Below are 20,503 nucleotides of genomic sequence, written 5' to 3'. Positions count from 1 at the left end.
GAAATTTTGACAAGCCTGTCAAGGTAGTTTAAGGAGGAAGGAATAGTCTTATCCACTAATGGCGCAGGAACAGTTAAACATTCACATGCAAAAAACCAAACCAATTACATAAACCCTGACTCTTGCTTTATGCCATACATACATCTGAATGGAGCACAAACCGTAAGTAGGAGAGGTAAAACTACAAACCATATATAAGAAACCATAGGAGAAAATCTTTGGGATCTTGGGTTAGGCAAAAGTTTTTTAGTACACGAAAAACACCACTTGCATTTTAAATTTTCATGAATTGGACTCGATCAAATTCTGAAATTTTCCTCTTCAAAAGACACTGTTAAGAAAAGGAAAAGAGCCCCCCACCATCACCACCACCACCACTGGTCTAGGAGATAATTTACAAAGAAATACCCGATAAAGGACTTATGTCTAGAATATATGAAGAACTCTTACAGACTCAGGAAGAAGAAGGAAAACAACCCATTGTTTAAAAGGGCAAAAAAGATCTGAATACACACTTCAGCAAACAACACCCAGGAGCACAGGAACATTCCTCAGGGGATGCAGGTGAAAACCACAGCCAGATTTCACAGCCACTGGAAGGGCCAATGCTAAAGAGACTGAAATAGCAAGTGCCAGCAAGAACGTAGGGCACAGAACCTAGCAGTCCCACTTCCAGGGATTTATTCAAGAGAAATGAAGACTTATGTTCACGAAGAAACTTTTGTGAGAATGTTTATAGCAGCTTTATTCATAAGGGCCCAGAAGGGGAAACGGCCCAAGTGTCCATCAGCTAATTAATAAATAAATACATAAATACATAAATAAATAAAAATTAAAAAAAAAAAAAACGAGGTTTGTTCCTACAATGGAAAACTACTCAGTGATAAAAAGGAATGAACTGCTGATACCAAACCCGTGGATGAAGTGCTAAGTGGTAGAAACCAGACTCAAAAGAGTAGGTCTGGTACCGCAAGCACAGGAAACAGATCAGTGGTTGCTTGGGGCCAGGGGGAGGGGGGGAGGGGGGGAGGAGGGGGGGTGGAGGAGGGGGGAGGGAGGTGGAGGAGGGGAGAGGGAGGAAGGGGGTGGAGGAGGGGGGTGGAGGAGGGGGGAGGGGGGTGGAGGAGGGGGGAGGGGGGTGGAGGAGGGGATTGTCTACCAAGGGGCCGGGGACTGTCCTGGGGTAATGGACACGAGCTAGGTCATGATTATGGTGATGAGTCACATACATGTTTATATTTTTCAAAACTCCTTGAATTGTATACTTAAAATTGGCTAATTGTAGTCTGTGCTGCTGATTCCTCAGTAAAGCTGATTAAAACTAAGGTGCCCAGCCATGTGAGACTGTATTTAAGCGTCAGCTGAGGTGTGGAGAAGTTAGAAGTTAGTGTGGTTCGGAGGCAGGGTGAGCACAGGTTAGAGGAATCCTTCACAGAGGGTATGGAATTGACAGCATGAGGCTGTGCCTCGAAGGCCAGGCAGCATTTAGATGGGCAGAGAGGAGAGAGGGGGATTCCTGCGTGTGGAAGGAGTCACTGTGTACAGGGAAAACACGAAGCTTGGCGTAAGGAGATTCGGTTTCTGCCCGTAGCTCTGCCTTTAACCTCCTGAATAATATTTTGTATTTCCTTGCATTTTAAAATAGCTCTTTAGGATTTGTAAGAGAGCTTGCGTGTTCACTACACTGTGACTTTAACCTTGGACAAACTACCAACTGTACACCTAAGTTTCTTTACCTGCTCCCATTCTTTTGCGGAGTTAAGGTAGTCCTCGTTTCTCAGGGGACTGCTCTTATGAAGGAGGGACTGGGGTGTCGAGAGAAGGTGCCTAGAAGTTGTGAGGGGGAAGACTGTTGTGGGAAAGGTCTGCAGTATTCAAGGAGGGAGCCCCATGCCACCTCCTGAAAGTGACCTCCCAGTGTTGCCTCCCCTTTAAGGTATTACTCTAGCCTTTACCTTTTGACAGTGATGACCACTCTTCCCTTGAGATCATTCCCTGGGCTTCCAAGATGTCTTGTTCTTCCCCTTCTATGTCTCTAGGGGGCCCTTTGCTGTTTCCCCTTTTAGTCATGGTGTTTCCCAGAATTTTGACCTTGATCTTCTTTTCTTACTTGCCACATTATCCTTGGGTGATCACCTGTAGTTGTGTGATGTCAGCTGATGCTGATAACCCTAAAAGGTCTCACCTCTCTCCCAAGCACCAACTTCGTGTTTCTGAACTAACTGCCCACTTGGGTATCCCTGACCCTCTCCATCTGGATATTCCTGAGCATCTCTGGGTTTTGTGGCAGAATCATTAAGAGCACAGATTCTGGGCACTTGCGTGGCTTAGTTGGTTCAGTGACTGACTTCAGCTCAGGTCATGATCTCGTGGTTCATGAGTTTGGGCCCCACACTGGGCTCTGTGCTGACAGCTCGGGGCCTTGGAGCCTGCTTCAGATTCTGTGTTTCCCTCTCTCTGCTCCTCCCCCACTTGCTCACGCACGTGCACACGCGCTCTCTTTCTCTCTCTCAAAAATAAATAAACATTTAAAAAACACAGATTCTGGAGTTTGCCTGCCTGAATTTGACTCCTGACTCCACCGCTAAGTAGCTGTGTGCCTTAAGCAAAGTACTCAACCTTTGCCTCGATTTCACCCTCCCTAGAAAGGATGGATAGTGATAATGTGCACCTCATGTGATTATTGTCGAGCAGTGTCTGACACACAGTGAGCCCTATGTGCGTCCTCGTAGCTACTGCTGCTGCTCTTTCCTTTAAGGCAGAGCCCTGGCCCTCCTGGGCCCTCTCCCTGCTCTTCTGCTCTTCCGTTCCTAGCACATACATTCACGTTCTCAGCCAGCTGCTGTTTCCCAAGTTGGGAACCTCGGAGTCGTCCATGACTTCCTTTCTGTCACTCTCTCTGTTGTCTCTTTGCCTTCCTGGTGGCTCAGACTGCTTTAGCTCGGTTACCTCCTCTGCTCTTGGGCAGCGTAGAAGTTACCTAAAGGATCTGCTTCTAGACCGTTCTCTTGGCAGCCCTTGTCTGTCCTTCCCTCTGGGGGTAGAGGAATCTTTCTACAGCAAGCACGCAGTTATGTACTTGTGCCTCACTCCTCGGGCTCTAGTTTTCAGACTTTGCTTCCTGGAGCCCTGGGGTTCTGTGGCAGGGACTGCCTGGCCACCGTGGGATGAGAGTGCACTGGGGAGAGATTGAGGACATAGACGAACAAGGAATGATCACTTCCTGCCCATCCCTTGCCCCATACTCCCCACCTGAACACCAGACACAACAGCTTCGCTTTTGCCTCTCCCGTTGTAGCCTTGCTGTCATAAAACGCTGGCATTCAGGATGAAGCCCAAGGTCTAAGTGAGACACGAGAGACGCTTCATAAACCATCCCCACTGGCAGCCCAGCCTTAACCCCGTGCTCTGCCGTGCGTGTGACACTCGGTGAGCGTGTGTGCCCTCCCGTTGCCTGCACTTGGATGTCTGCTTTCCCTCGTGCTCTTTTCTCTGTCCAGATGACCTTTGCCCTTTTGCCCCATTTCCTTGGCCGACTCCCAAGTGTTCCTTCGGATTCCGCTCAGGCATCACCTCCAGGGCTGACCTCCCGTTCCTGCCTTCAGGTGCAGCTGGGCAGCCTCATCTGTGTCCCCATAGCTCTCCACGCCCATCTCCATCGCTGCACTGACGGTAGAACCTTCTGTGTAGGTTTGTCCCCAACGCAACCACCTCCTCCAGGAGGGCAGGACAAAGACCACGTTGCTTTTGCATGTCACTGTACCCCAGGCAACTTGCGCATTGCCCGGCACATAGAAGGTTCTTGGTAAATATTTGACTTCCTGCCTGCCTCAGTGACTTCGACAAGATGAACTGCAAACCCCTTAGCATGTTTTCTTTGACAGCCCATCCCTGTCTTGCTAAACTTCTCTCTTGCCCCCGCTCACCCCATGGACTTGCGTCGTTCTGGCCTTGGTACTTCCCTCGAGTCTCTCTGTGCCTCTGTGGGCGCTGTTTCCCCTTCTGAGTTCCTCTTCCTCACCCTGTACATCTCCCAGCTAGCAACCCCCTAAACGTCAAGGCCACAGAAAGTAGGTTTCCTCCGAAATGTACCCAGCCTTCCTCTATGTTCCCACAGCCTACTCTTAAGACCCATGGTGTTCTCCAATTTCAGAATTGCAGACTTTTTGTTGTTGTTGTTTCTTATCACCTTAGATTTGAGCTCCTTGGGAACAAGGAACATGTCTCTTTCATCATTTTGGAAGACAGATGTTCCATTAGCTTCTTCTCGACGTAGAATCAAGCCCCGGACTTTTGATCCTTCACATTCTGTCTCAGACATCTCCATTCTGGTCTCATCTCCTATCACTGGCTGTGCACCTTCAACTGCAGCCTTTTCAGCAGCTGGTGGTTTTTTTAGCTTATGTCATGTTGGACTCACCGTACATATTCTATCCACATGCTGCTTTCTTTGCTGAAATGTTGGCTGTCGGGGCACCTGGGGGGCTCAGTTGGTTAAGTGCCTGACTTTGGCTCTGGTCATGATCTCGTGGTTCAAGAGTTCGAGCCCTGCCTCAGGCTCTGTGCTAGCACTGTGGAGCCTGCTTGGGACTCTCTCTCTCCCCCTCTCTTTCTGACCCTACCCCTCTTGAGCTCTCTCTCTCAAAATAAATAAATAAACTTAAAAAAAAAAAAATGTTGGCTGTTAGCAGGAACTCTCTTGTCTTCAGGGTAGTGTATTCTTTTTATTCCAGTTTTTAAAATGTATATAGTATTTCAAGCATACGTCAAAGAGATAAATACAGCAATCCCTTATGTATGTATCTAGCGTAACAAAAACAACATTTTACGTAGAGAGAGAGAAAGCAAGAGAGAGAAAGATGCAGAGAGAGCTAAATCCCTTATTTTTTCCCCTCTCTGATTCCATTTCCTTCCCTTCTTTCTCAGAGAATAATAGCTATCTTAAATGTAGTATTTATCACTTCCATATGTTTTATTCAAATGTTTTATCCATAGAAGACAGGTAGTATCATTTTTGCATTTTTAATACACTATTTAAATAATATTCTTTTGGTCACATTCTTCTCTAAGGGCCCAGCAAACAACATTGTTTTTGAGATGTATCCATATTATTGCGTGTACCTTTAGAAAACTTTAAATGACTACATAGTTTTTCATTGTATGAATATCCCACAGTTTATTTACCCATTCCGTTCTTCCTCAGTGTTCTGGTTGTTCCCAGTTTTTCAGTGGTGAACCAGTTTGTAGTGAACATTCTTGTATAAAAAGAAAAGTCTAATCTTTTAAAAACAAGCACTGTGGCAGCCATATCCTCAGTGAATAGTACAGTTGAAAGCCAGCAATTACCCCTTTACATGCAAACACCCTCTACGTCTTTACCGCGTTCTCTGACCAGCATTAAGCCAGGGCTAGTACTTTGGTTGCAAAGCTTTCAGCAGACATTACTTTTCTCAGCAATCTGCAAGCCACGTCTCATATAAATTTAGGTCATTTTGCCTTAAAAATGTTAAATGCGAGCCAGAAATAGAATGTTTAAAAAAACAAAAAAAGAAGTTGAAAGCTCTGTGGCGGTTAAGACCTGAGGGGAAAGCCTGTTATATTGTAGAAGAATAACAACTTGAAGTAAGCGTGACTTCTCGGTTTCTCCTTCACGATAGAAAGCTGGAAGTAACCTCAACTCCTCTGTTCCCAAAGCAGCTTTCTTAAGAGCAGCCAGGAATGGTGGCCACAGCTCCTTGAGGTGGACCATTGCAACATTTTCTGCCCTTAATGCTCAGATTTCCCATCATGCCCAGCGGAAAGAGTTTGTGTTTGCATCGAAGCTCACTTCCTGGTTTTGTCTTCTTCTAACAAGGAGAACGGGTTGTTGGTATTCACTTTTAAAGTAAACGAACTAGCCTTTCTTCTCCAAAGGAAACCATTCCAAATCCTTTCTGCTTTGATTCCTACCGCTCGTTTAATGAGTTTCTTCAGGTTTGATGGAAGTTACCCTAGATGACCTCTGTTGTCGTCTGAAGATGTGCTCAGGGCATGGACAGAACCCCCAGTTTGTTGAACCCATTAAGCAGCTCCCGAGTTCTGGTATTTTGTGAACTCAATAGAGTGTGCTGTCTTCTTCAGTGGCCCCCCCTTCTCCTCACACCGGGAAGCTCACTTCTTCCAGGAGCGTTTATTGCTTTCCCTTCTTGTGCGGGCATTCGGTTCAGGCCTATGAGTCTTGCCATTCTCTATGCTAGAACTAACCATGCAAATTCTTTCAGTCTCAGAAAACTCTCAAATTCCATTTGTTCCTGAAATGTACCGCAAGCAAAAGAATCTTACCAATTTTTCTCTTTATGCATTTCCGTGGGGATATACTTTACACACTATCCCAACATATTTTTGCCTTTTATTTTCATTATTTACAAAATAACTTGTATATTTGAAAAATGTATACTGCTACACAGTTCACTGTTCTATTCTTTTCCATTATTCTTTTACTCGGTAGTTTCACTTCCAAGGAATTTATCCAGTAGATAGTCGCACCTCAGTATGCTAAAAATTATACAGAAGGGTGTTCAGCACAGTGCCATTGATAGAAAAATAACGAAATGAAAGTGGAGGCGTTGCAATGATTAATAATAGACAGTTAAATTATGATATACCCGGATGTTTGGATAACCAAGTTACAGCACTCAATGTTTATTGAATGGATCAAGAAATGCAAAAAAGTATGAGGTGCAAAACTGTGCGCATTGGGTGGTGGAATAAGAGAGATAGATGTGTGTGCACAGTATTCATTCATATACACGCCTTGTCGCATATAACATTTCTGGAATCACAGATAACGCAGTGCTGCTCCGTACTGGCTACCAGCGCGTCGTGGCAAATGGGTGTGAACGGCGAGCGTGAGGTTCGCTTTCAACCTCAAAAGGACAAACAGAACCAAACCTCAAATGGAGAAGACCCTTGGGCAGGTTTCTGGACCTCCCTCTTGCGTTTCTCTCCAGTCTAATGATCTGCCTGCAAATTCCACCTGCCACGCAGCCGCCAGTCCTTCCTTCTGTGATTTCAGCGCAGCACGACGCTGCTGCATGCTGCCGGGTGCCAGCTTTCCATACCACAGTCCGGAAGGCTGGTCTAGGCGCACACTCTCTCGTAGGGACCACGGTCCTGCCCTGCGGGTGTTGTACGACATCTGGAAAATGTTGTCTCGTGTATCTCGTCCAGTTTTCCTAGGTGTTAATAGCAGGAAGGCTGTTCGGTACCAGTTAACCCATCATGGCCAGAAGTGGAAATCTAATAAATGTATTTAAAGTCCTTATTTTTGAGAAGAATGTAAAGCTGTGATAAGCGATAGACTGTATTACATTAGAAAAATAATCTGACCCAACACACTTATATGAAAGATGAGAACATTGAGATACAAGTTCAAGTGACTAGTAATAGATTACGTTCCAAGTTACTCATAAAGTTCGTTCATATCCCAGACTGTCTGAATCTCTGTCCACTACTGTGGAAAGAAAATTATCCCGTGTTTGAAATACGGTCTTTAAGTTGTCAAACTTTTCTTATGCTTTAGACTCCTTATAATTTAAACATTCTCCTCACTTCATTTTTTGTCTTATTGGTAGTATTACTAATCCTGCTATTAACACAGGCATGAAAAAAGTCATTACATGTATATTTTAGAATAATTGACGTCTTGTGGAACTGTATAATTCTGTATAAAACCTAGAAAAGGAGATACTCATTCTTTTTTTTTTTTTTTTTTTTTTTTTTTTCAGTTTGTTTTCCTTGCTGTCTAAAAAACACAACAAAGTTCTGGAACAAGCCACACAGTCCTTGAGAGGTTCACTGAGTTCCAATGATGTTCCTCTACCAGATTACGTAAGTAGTTACCTTACTTTGTCAGCAAGAGGTTTTCCTTTCATGGTTAGGTTTGTAAGAAACAGTACTCCTCTCTTCTCAGTGTCTGTCTATGGCCATGACGCCTCTACTGTGCAGAGAAAGGAGTGATGTCGCAAATCAAGGAAGAACTTTAAATGATTATTATCAAGTGGTTAAAGAAGTCAAACCTAAGCCAGTGATTGTTAATAATTTGGACTCTTGCGGGGCGCTCGGGTGACTCAGTCGGTTAAGCATCCAACTCTATCTCAGCTCAGGTGTTGGTCTCAGCATTGTGAGTTCAAGCCTCATGTGCTCTACACCGGGCGTGAAGCCTACTTAGAAAAAAAAATAGGACTTGTTACCTTAGGCAAGAAACCCACTCAAACTAATTACATAAAAGCACAAGGAGCAGTTTTATAGAAACTATGCAAAGGTTTCTCACTGAACTCAAGGGGGACAGGTACACCTAGATATCAGAGAACCAGAACCTGAAATTGAAAAGCCTTTTGGATTCAAGAATATTTTGTCTTTCTGAGGCTTTAGTTTAGTTTCGAGGCTCTGCTTCCTTTTGCTTCAGTATTATTCTTGTGCTGCTGTCGGCCAGATTTCCCTATTTGTTGACTGGGACCTAAAACAGCCACTCCAGCTTCCTCCCTCCCAAGCTGTAACGTGTCCTGTGAGGGTCGTGTCTTCAGCCACCTGACTAGAGTCATGAAGTCCTCATTCTCACTTCCTGGGAGAGAGAATCCAGTTGGCTCTGTTCAGATCAGGATGCTACTCTGGTCCTGTAAGCCATGGTCAGGGGACAGCAGCACTAATGTACTCCCTTGATTTCACCCACTTCAAAGATAAAGAGCTTATTACCACCTAACTTCAGAGGATGATGACAGAATAGAATGGGAGCAGGTCGGGGATGAGCATTATAACAGGAAGGAGAGAACATTCAGAGTTCCTTTAGAGCAGTGTCACTAACTGCAACATTTCTTATATTTTGTTGGAACATGGCTTAGATGATGATGTTAAAAATCCTCGTGTCATAAACCTCAGAACTTGTCCATCAAGTCTAATAAGGACCTCCCTGCATCCCCCGACGACAGCTCAGTGGGTTGATGTTCAGAAACTTCATGAGAGAATTTTGAAGCTCTGAGTTTGAAGTGGTGATGCATGCCAGACAGCCGGAGAGTTGTTTTGTTTCCTGTGGTTTGTTTCATTTCTAAATGGCTGTGCTGATAGGAGACTGTGGGAACAGCACCCGGTCCGGGTAGCAGTCGCTGACAAACAAGAGATAGCCGTGAGCGTTCACAACCCGACCCGTGCTGTTTGTCTTGTTTTGTGTTTATTGTGTGCGTGTGTGTGATGCTGTGATCCGTCATTCCCATTAAGGTATTAAGTTTGTAATTCCAAAGTATTTCTCTCTTACCAAAAAAAAAAAAAAAAAAAAAAAAATGTATCTTTTCGTAATTGAATATTCTCAACTTAAAAAAAAAATAGCATAATAGCTCACTTCTATCCGAGCCATGACTTGTTATGGGAAAAATATTTCTTCCTAATCACTTCTTGGAAACCTCAGTTGGGGCCTCAGAGTGGCAGTGGAGATTGTGTTTATTGAGAGCTTGAAGTCAATGCATCTGTAAATGTTTTGTGATTTCTTATACAACTGTCATTTGCTTCTGTAGTACTCCTGTGCCATTTCTTTCACAACAATGTGTTGAATGAATTTAGTCTTGACATTGTGCCAGCAGCATCCTCCTGTAATCAGAGACCAGAAAAGTGACAATTTCTTTGAGAAAATGGGTCGTATTTAATGGTATTCGCCAATCATGGTGATTATGCAGTGACGGGACAGGTTGAACTCCCAACGGACATATGACCTCTACTGTTGAACTTGACAGTTTTTAGAGTTGCTGACTTCTTCTTGCATGAGACTTTCACTAAGTAACAGTGAATTTCCTGAAGTATCTGCTCCATAGAAATGCTGGGAAAATTCCATTTGGAATCTGTCATTGACAGTCCTCATTTTAGCAGCCATGCCACAACATACTCCAAATGCATTTATGAACTTGAATTTTGCTGCCTTTCCTTAGAGTTAGTTGAAGAGGGTGGGTGGCCCTGATTCAGTGGTAGTGACAGTAACGGAATCACTGCAAGGCAATTGAGGAACACGATGGCAGTCGTAAAAGTAAGTACATGTTCTTCTTCTGAGGTAACCGGCTGTTTTCACTCGTCATTCCCAGTGTTCAAAACACCATGAGCGAGGTGCATATTTGAAACCACGTCCTCACTGTCACTCTCTTTTATTTTTTTGGCAATTTTTTTTTTCAACGTTTATTTATTTTTGGGACAGAGAGAGACAGAGCATGAACGGGGGAGGGGCAGAGAGAGAGGGAGACACAGAATCGGAAACAGGCTCCAGGCTCTGAGCCATCAGCCCAGAGCCCGACGCGGGGCTCGAACTCACGGACCGCGAGATCGTGACCTGGCTGAAGTCGGACGCTTAACCGACTGCGCCACCCAGGCGCCCCTGTCACTCTCTTTTAAATTGGTCACTAACTGGGAAAATAAATGTGTTTCCTTTTTCCCTCCCTAGAAATTTTAATTAAATGTCTCTGTCACCAGCCACATAAAGCTCTGTGTCCTAGACTGATGCTTTAGACCACGTATTTGAAAAAGATGGAAAAGGAAAAGGAAAGGGTCTACATGCAGCAGTGGAGATTGAATGAGTTTAAATAAGTGCTTAAAATCAGGAATGCGTTTTTCTTCTCACTGTAATACACAGAGTGCTTTGAGTCTACCTAGAGGTTTCTGAGTATATTAAGAAAATATTTATTCTCATTATAGTGTGTAATTCACAAGCCAGTTGAGTAACACCACAGAAAACAATAGCAAGTTACCAAAACATCAGTATTAATTCTTTAGTACAACCTTGTTTGTCGAAACATCTCAAGGGAAACCTGAAGCCTTCCACCAAGTTCCAGATAAGGAGGGTACTGGTCTGGCTGCTTGACAGGAAATAAAATTTCAGTGAAAAAAAAAATTGCACTCAAGTCCTCTTTGGGGAGAGAGAACCCGTAGTGCAGAGAGTCATAGCTGGTTCTGCGGTCTTTGTACAGGGGCAACGTACATGTTTCGCGAAGCACCTGAAGTTCAGTTGATGACGTGGCCGCACTTTGGTATCTTTATATCAGGATTTCCTAAAAGTCAATTCAGTGACTAAAGGGACAGGAGAGAATTGTTAGAATCTTTCAAGATTTTTTAAAATTAAGAATAAGTCTCAGGGCGCCCAGGTGGCTCAGTGGGTTAAGTGTCCGACTCTTGATTTCGGCTCAGGTCACAAGATTGAGCCCCGCACCTGGCTCTGTGCTGACAGTGCAGAGCCTGCTTGGGATTCTCTCTCTCCCTCTCTCTCTTTCTGCCCCTCCTCTGCTTGCTTGTGTGTGCTCTCCCCCCCCCCCCACCCCCTCATAAATAAAGATTTCCAAAAAAAAAAGTAAATAATATAAGAATAAGCCTCTAAAACAACTTTGGTCATATACAACAAACCTGAATCTAGAAAGTGAAACAAAAATAACAAATGAGTTTAGTTGCTTTTTAAACTATAACCGTGGTTTTTCAATTATGAATATTATTACAATGTCACGTAAGCTTTATTTCCCTAATTTCTAACAATCATCTTAGCAACTATTTGAGATGAGAAGACTACCTTTATTTTAGGTGAACCGTAAGGAACCAAATTATATTGTCCTTTGATCATCAACAAACTTGGGAAACTTTCTGTAGGACTGACTCTACCATCTAATTAAAAAAAAAAATTTTTTAATGTTTATTGATTTTAAGAGACAGAGAGAGCATGAGCAGGGGAGGAGCAGAGAGACAGGGAGACAAAGAATCGAAAGCAGGCTCCAGGCTCTGAGCTGTCAGCCCAGAGCCTGATGGGGGCTGGAACTCACGAGCCGCGAGATCATGACCTGAGCCAAAGTTGGACACTCAACCGACTGAGCCACCCAGGTGCCCCTCTACCATCTAATTTTAAATGGTGAATTCAAGGATGTAAGCCAAAAAGACCCAGCCAAAAAGATTAAGGAGACAGAATCAGAAAAAAACAGCTGAGGTATAAACAGCAGCTAAGAGTTTATCATTGAATGCTAAGCAAGTATAATGCTACTAACTTACATCTACGTGTCTGTGTGTACACGTACGTGCACACACATCCCAGTGGTTTTCAAAGTCTCATTTTTATCCTCCTTCTCCTGTACCACCGTATGGTAGAGTCGTCCAGAGGCTACATGGTCAACGATCATTTCATTGCTCTGGCAGCTCACAGAATGCGTGGTGCTCTTGTGTTTTAAATTGTTCTTGGCTTTAATTTGTAATGTAATAAATACCACTACATATAATCCGCATAAAAACAGCTTCTTAAGAGCATCAGAGATTCTTAAGAAGATAAAAGGCTCTTCTTGAGATGAGAGAACCAGTGGTATACATGATCTGTTGCACACACACAAAGAAGGAGCAGCTAAATATATGCTCTTCTCTATCCTGTAATTGTTTCATTTGTAATATCTTCTCTCCTAGTAGGATTGAGTGCACTTTGAAGTGCGCATGAGTCTCTTGTGTCTTTCGCTGAAAAAAGGAGGCTAAATATTAACTGGTTAATTGATGGGGATGAAGCTCTGTCTCCGCACGCCTGCACGCTCTTGCCGGTGTCCAGAGCTGAAAAGGAGTCTCAGGCCTAAATTTTATCTGTATGACATTTAATTTGAATGGTTTGGTCATTTTCTTAGTCAAAGAAGATTAGTTTCCAACACATGTCATGGATGTGTGTAATTTTTTAAGCTCAATTACATATTTTCTCATTAATTTGTACATGATCTTTATATCACAGTTGCTTCTTTCCTGGGGTGCCTGGCTGGCTTCCTCAGTGGAGTATGTGACTCTTTTTTTTTTTTTTTTTTTAATTTTTTAGTTTTTTTAATTTGCATCCACATTAGTATATAGCGCAACAGTGATTTCAGGAGTAGATTCCTTAATGCCCCTTCCCCATTTAGCCCATCCCCCCTCCCACAACCCTTTCAGTAACCCTCTGTTTTTTCTCCATATTTAAGAGTCTCTTATGTTTTGCCCCCTCCCTGTTTTATATTATTTTTGCTTCCCTTCCCTTGTTTTCATCTGTTCTGTGTCTTAAAGCCCTCGTATGAGTGAAATCGTATGATATTTGTCTTTGAGTGACTAATTTCACTTAGTATAATACCCTCTAGTTCCATCCACGTAGTTGCAAATGGCTGGAGTATGTGACTCTTGATCTCGGGGTTATGAGTTCAAGCCCCATGTTGAGTATAGAGATTACTTATAAAAATTAAATCTTAAAAAAAAAAAAAAGAATGGTCTCTTTCCTATTCAAAGGGTAGTTGTAGCATTTTTTCCTTTTAGTTCAGTACACATAAAACAGGTTGTTCAACGTCAACTCGATCTAATAATTTGCTGTCTTAAATTGTAGCTTCCTAAAGAGCAAAAGCCATGTATTTGAAATCTGTTCTGATCAAGTCTTGACTGCGTATCATTATCATTCTACATGGAACCCAAAAATATTGCTAACCCTGGAATATGTCATTTGACTTACCTTTTGAACCAATACTCTCCTGGCTCTTGTTTATTTTTGCTTTTAGACATTTCATTTCTTCAGAAAGAGGCTACGAGGTATTCTGAACTGATTCTATACAACAAGGAATTACTTTTGGGTGTTTATTCCAGTGATGGTGACATTAAGAAAGATCTTGATCAAACTTCTGTCTGGGAATTACTTTAGCATGATGTGAGAGGTAAAAATGAAGTAAGCATAGCGCCTGTACACAGGGAATCTGAGAGGCTAATGAAAACAAGTGCACAACTAAATTACAACTGCATGTGACATATTTTGTAAGGTGGCTATAACCAAACCTGGGGGGTTTCAGAAGAGGAAGAGATCAACTTGGGGGAAGTAGGAAAGGAATTGGGCCGGTTTTCATGGAAAGGAGTTGCAATTTGAGGTGGGTAGTGCTTTTAAGAAGAGAGATTAAGTCGGGAAAATAATCCAGGAGTTCTGCTTCTTGAACAAGGGCATAGAAGTGAAAACGGCACGTCGTCGCCGTAGGGTTTCTCGTGTGTGACAGGGTGTCTGGCGTGTAAGAGCGGCTCACGCCATATCCAAAAATTAGCTCAAAATCTAGCAGAGACCTTAAATGTAAGAGCTAAGACTGTGATATCCTCAGAAGAAAATGCAGGACTAAATTTTAGGTGACAAAAGAAAAACAGATAAATTAGACTTCATCAAAATGTAAAGCTCTTGTGCTTCAAAGGATATCCCATCAAGAGAGTGAAAAGACAGCCCACCGAGTAGGGGAAAATACTTGCAAATCTTATATCTGATAAGGGACCAGGATTCGGAATATGTAAGGAACTCTTAACAGCTCAATCACAAAAAAGGCAAACAGTCCAAATTTTAAAAACGGGTGAATCTTTTGCAAGCTGGTTCTGTAACGTGTATATCTTACGCATAGCTGTCTGGCCTTGGACAGGTCATTTTGCTTCTCTAGGCCTCCGTTGCTTCATCTGAAAATCGGAGTAACAGTAGAATCCACTACACAAGATTGTTGTCAGGATTAAATGAGAGTCCAGGTAGGATCCTTGGCACAGCCAAGTGTTTAGTAAGTGTTGGCTCTTACAGATGTGCTGTGCAGTTCATGTTTGGGAAGGATATTCTGGGGCAACAGGAGTTGGGTCGGAGGATGGAGATGGCTCCACACCCTCTAGTGACAGGGAAAATTCCTGCAGGCTACATGTGACCTCATCAGATGGAGGGGGAGAGATAACGGGAGCCACCATGAACTGACCACAGTTGAGTGGCACCATCAGGAAGCATCTTCAATCGGTCTCGAAATACCTAAGTGGTTATTTGGCACCAGAGGGTGAATCTCAGCCCCAAAGAGGGGCCTTCACTCAGCATGCTCCCTGACGTCAGAAATATACCAGGGCTGAGTGTGTCCCAGAGCTCCTACGATGAACCAAACCAGAGTGACCACCAAAAGCAAAAGGAGTGTCTTGTGTTGGCACTTTTCGAGTCCATCAGCCACTTTTCCTGAATGCCAGACACTCCACTAGGCCCCGGGTGAGGCAGTGAGGGGCTGGATGCTCACCGATCCCATCTCCTCTCCCTGGATATACAACTAAGCACTCTTTTCCATCGCGCTTGCGTCTTGCACGTGAAGGGGGGCGTGTCCACCTCCCCCTACCTCTCTCATCATGTGCTAGCTTGGATGCAGGAAATCTATTAAGAGATTCCGGGGTCCATAGTATGGCAAGTGCATGGACCCCCGAATCATCTTACTGAAAGCCAGTTGGGTACCCTGTTGGACTGTGATGCAAGAGAGCAATAATGCTTTTACTACATTACAAAAGAAAATGGGCACAAAGGATCTGAATAGTCATGTCTCCAAAGCAGATATACAGGTGACCGGTAAGCGCTTTGAAAGATGCTCAACATCATTGTCTGAAAGTGCAAATTTTGGGACACCTGGGTGGCTCAGTCAGTTAGGCATCTGACTTTAGCTCAGGTCATGATCTCACGGTACGTGAGTTCAAGCCCCACATCGGGCCTGGAGCCTGTCTCAGATTCTGTGTCTCCTTCTCTCTGCCCCTCCCCCACTTGTGCTCGCTCTCTCTCACGCTCTCTCTCTCTCTCTCTCTCTCTCTCTCTCAAAAATAAATTTAGGGGTGCCTGGGTGGCTCAATCGGTTCAGCGTCCAGCTTTGGCTTAGGTCATGACCTCACAGTTTGTGAGTTTGAGCCCCGTGTCGGGCTCTGTGCCGACAGCTCAGAGCCTGGAGCCTGCTTCAGATTCTGTGTCTCCCTCTCTCTCTGCTCCTCCCCTGCTTGTGCTCTGTCTCTCTCTCAAAAATAAACACTAAAAAAAATTTTTTTTAATTTAAAAAAAGAAAAAAGAAAGTGCAAATTTCAACCACAGTGAAGGCAGAAAATCACAAGTGTTGGTGAGGGTGTGGAGAAATTAGTAGCCTCATTCAACTCATGGTGAGAATGTAAAATTGTGCAGCTGGTTCGGAAAACAATCTGCAGTGCCTCAAAAAGCTGAACATGGAATAATCATATGACCCAGCATATGATGATACTCTCAAAGAATTGAAAACAGAAGTCCAGGCGAAACGTGAGTGGTCATAGCACCTTTATTCCTAATAGGCAAAAAATAGTAACAATCCAAATACCTATCAACTAGCCAAGAAGTGTGGTATGTCCATACAATGGACTATTATTGGATAGTTAAAAAAGAATGAAATACTGATAGGAGCTTCAACATGGATGAACCCTGGAAACGTTGTACTGAGTTAAAGAAGTCAGTAACAAAAGGCCACATGTCATTCATATGAAATGGCCACAACAGGTCCACATCTTACAGAGTTAGACAGTGGATGCATCGGACTGGGGATGTGAAGCAGAATGAGGAGTGACTGCTGAGGAGCACAGATTTCTTTTGCAAATGATGAAAATGTTTTAAAATGAGATGGTGGTGATGATGCCCAACTCTGTGAATATACTAAAAGCCACTGAATTGTACACTTCAAATCAGCGAGGTATATGGTGTATGAATTTTATCTTGATGAAGCCATTTTTAAAAAGTAGTGCTTGGAGGGGCGCCTGGGTGGCTCAGTCGGTTAAGCGGCCGACTTCAGCTCAGGTCACGATCTTGCGGTCCATGAGTTCAAGCCCCGCGTCGGGTTGTGGGCTGATGGCTCAGAGCCTGGAGCCTGCTTCCGATTCTGTGTCTCCCTCTCTCTCTGCCCCTCCCCCGTTCATGCTCTGTCTCTTTCTGTCTCAAAAATAAATAAAACGTTAAAAAAAAAAATTTAAAAAGTAGTGCTTGGAGCACTAGGAAAAAAGAACTATTTGTTGAATGGGCTAGATAGATACCAGCTTGACTGGCATTGTGGCCTAAGGATGAATGTCGGAGAATAAAGCTCATACTTTGAAAAAGTTCATATATTCAGGGAGGGAAACTGTGTCTTGAGCAGTGATTTGACTTGAGAAACTCTTAAAGTCAGTCACATCTGCAGCTGCACAAAGGTATGTTCGTTTTTCAGCCTGACTTAGGAACAAAAAAGTGCAAACAAGCAAAATATCCGTTAACAGGGAACTGATTAGAAAAAGTATAAATTCATCCAGTGCGATATTCTGCAGCCATTTTTATAAAAACCAAATCCAGGCCATAAGGGTTTGTGAAATGTAACACTTAAGTAACCAAACAACAACAAAAAGAAAAGAAAAAAACCCAGAAAACAGAGAACTTTATAGTATGTAGGTTATACGTACATTTAAAAATACGCCTTTAGTTTTTCTGGAAGATGCATAAGAAACTAAATAAATAGTAGTCACTAATAAATAAATAGTAGTGGGGTGTCAAACTGAAGGCCAGCAAGGGCAGAGAACTTGTACTTTTTACCATATACTTTTCTTTCCAGGCTCTGAAATTTTTGCCAAGGACACCCGGGACTTACTTTTCCCTTCCTTCCCTCCTTCCTCCTTTCCTTTCTTCCTTCCTTTACCATTTTAAGATAACTTTTGACTTACAGAAGAGTTTTAAGGAACTTCCATATACCCTTCACCCAGCTTTCCCTTTTGTTAATATCTTACATGACCACAGACCATTTATCAAAACTAAGAAATTAACCTTGGTCCGTGCTGACTCAAATCCAGATCTCATGCGTGCTTTACCAGTTCTATCACTGATGCCCTTACCCTTTTCTAGGATTCAAGCCAGAATCCCACATTGCGTTTTGCGTCACGTCTCCTTAGTCTTTCCTTGTCCTTCTTGACCTTAACATTTTTGAAAAGTACTGGTCAGTTAGTTGGTAGGATGTCCCTCAGTTTGGGTGTGTCTGGCATTTTATCACGATTAAATTGACGTTATGCATCACTGAGAAGGGTACTGCAGAGGTGACATGCCCTTCTCAGTGCCTCAGGTCAGGGAACACATGACGTTAGTGTGTATTGCTGGTGACGTTTACCTGCATTTTCCTTGATCGGTTCACTATAGTGATATCCGCTAGGATTCTTGACTGTGCACTTGCTGATTTTTCCCTTTGTAATTACTCTGTATTTGGGGGAGATTCTTTGCGACTGTGCCAGTATCCTGTTTCTGCTTAAATGTTATCCCACAAATTTTAGCATCCAGTGATCTCATCTGCATCATATATTACTGATTTATTAGTGATTTTCTATTTGTCTCATTCCTTTTACATCTATTGAACAGTTCTGCAAGGAAGATTTGTCACCTGTCCTCAATGTATTCATTTATGCAATTATGTATGTATATCAGTGTGGACTCATAGATCCTAATTTTATTCTTTCTTTGTCTTCTAATCCAGGGCTATTGCTATTTTGTTGTTCAGATTATTCCAACTTTGGCCATTAGGAGCCCTTTGGGGGTGCCTCCTGTGCCCTTTGAATATGCTCAGACCTTTTTTTTTTTTTTTTTTTTTGAGATATTCAAGATGTTTTAGCTCATCAGGTGTTTCCCCTGCTCCAGCTCTGGAATCCACCAGATTCTATAAAGAATCAAGATCTTTATAGCTGCTTTCATAATGAAGAAACTGCTCTTAAAAAAACCAGAAAAGGAAATCTTCTAAATAATGTTGGTAAACATCTTTAAAGAAACAACTGCTTTGATCTCAAATAGATCTCAAGCCCCACATTGATTAGGTCCCAGGAAGTTTCTTCTTTAGTACAATTGATTTTCAAATTCAAATAAATAAACCCTCTAGCAAGTAAGCAGACCTCCCCCCTTCCACTACCACTTTAATTACAAACCAGGCCTGACTTTAACATAATCAGACCGATTTTCTTGGTTGTATTGTAACTTGGCGTTGGACACACTTCTGAACTAGACCTTTCAGAAATGCGCTGAGAATTCTAAGGGCAATATTTAGTTGGAAGACTCTCCTCTTATTAAAAAAACAAACAAACAAACAAAATTCTTCATTCTTAAAAAGCACACCTCCATTGAGGGAAAGAATATTACCCTTTCCTTATTCCTGGAAAGGATGTTTGTCCTGTCTGTTCTTAAGGAGTATGGTAGAGTATTCTTTTTAAGGACTTTTAAAGAACAATTATCATTAAAAATACTTAAATAACTCTTATGTTCTTTCCTCTGGCTTGTAAAAGGAAAATAGGATGCATTTGCATTGAAGTCTGGCAATGATTAAGTAACTTTCGAAGCAAAGTTTAAAGAGTACAGAAAATAACCCATGCGTATTAAATTCAGTAGCAGTATGTGAATATATTTATAAAAACTAGTGATAATGGGGTTTTTTTTCCCTTTCCCATTGTGCTGAAAAAATTCTTACCTGCTGCTGTGCAGAGCTAATATGAAAATACCTTTTCCTGTCAGTCTCCAAGTTTTATTTATTTAAGAAATCTTAATTTAAATGTTCTGTTTCCTCAAATTTTGAGTGTTTTTCTCTATTTCTCCCTTTCTGACTGAGTTTGTAGTTCCTAATAGGAAGAAAAGAAGTCTTCTATTTGGAATTTTCTTTGATATATCCTTGATTTACATGGCAAATAGAAAGCAGCTGTCTATTTAAGCATCTAATTCTTGAAACCATAGTCCCCTCAAGCGTCATCTGGAAATAATGTAGCTTGTAAAACAAAGCTAAGAAGAAAAGGCAATGTTTGTTTTATGTGGGATGAATGATTTCTGTTAGGGTCCTTTAATTCGGCTATTATGAGGGTTATTAAAAAGCAGTATTACAAAAGAGGTTTAAATGAAAAGAATTTTTTTGAGCTGGTATCTTATTATTACAGTTGATTATAGTCAAAGCTGCAAATGTTTTATAAATGGCACTTTATTTTTGTTTCTCCAAAAAGACCCCCAAAAACCAGTAATCTTATTCATTGTATGAGTGGAAATTCAACTCTTTCCTTAGCTGATTTAATTTACGAAACAAAGTATATTTGAGAATTCAGCTCTCCCTGTTTTTCTGGAAATTTCATGGATTTCTGAAAAATTCTTAAGAATCCTTACAAGAACATTTGAGGAACACCTTACAAATGCAAAAACGAACGTGAAAGCATGAGAGTTTTATCCAGACTTCGGGTATTAGAAGATTCGATCAACACCAGAGAAAGTTAAGCCTAAATTGTTTATTAATTTACTCATAGATTATTTGAGTTTTTGAGATGTGAGTTTGGAGGCCTCTGTCATGAGAAGTGGTATATGGAGGGAAGTAGAAAGGCAAGTTCATTTGTGATTTGACATTTGTTAGAGGCGTTTTCATGATTGGAGTATATTGGTTTTCTTCTTTTGTTAATACAACAAAGCAGTTGTTTTGGGATAATTGACATATAAGAACTAAATTCAGTCCTTAAATGTACTTGCTGCCAGGGAAATGAAATTACTTGTAAGCATGTTTGTTTAATAACGAATAGCGCATGGTTAATTATTTTCATGCATTTGAGGCCCCGTGTGATCTCTCACCTGGTACCCTCTGTGATCTCAACTTTGCATTTTGATTGAGGTCACCAGAAGAGTATTGTGTTGTTGTGAAACACGTCTATTTTCCTTGAATGTGCAATGCTAGCTGACCATGTTAGT

At 42.1% G+C, this 20,503-nt stretch overlaps 1 protein-coding gene across 4 annotated transcripts in view; it reads left to right on the top strand.

Moving 5' to 3' along the window:
- The window catches only part of DYM (dymeclin), a 357,699-nt gene that overhangs the window by 238,878 nt on the left and 98,318 nt on the right, over nt 1-20,503 (top strand). For all 4 annotated transcript variants that reach the window (XM_086682934.1, XM_086682937.1, XM_086682936.1 and 1 more), the window contains one exon: nt 7,767-7,869. In XM_086682934.1, coding sequence (XP_086539060.1) covers nt 7,767-7,869 — 103 coding nt within the window. The remainder of the gene's footprint in view (nt 1-7,766; nt 7,870-20,503) is intronic.

Source organism: Puma concolor, chromosome D3 (genome assembly GCF_028749965.1).
Source record: "Puma concolor isolate L17-30 chromosome D3, mPumCon1.1.hap2, whole genome shotgun sequence".
Classification (NCBI taxonomy): Eukaryota; Metazoa; Chordata; class Mammalia; order Carnivora; family Felidae; genus Puma; species Puma concolor.
The sequence above is the reverse complement of the archived record's forward strand: the minus strand, read 5'-3'. Positions and strand labels throughout refer to the sequence as shown.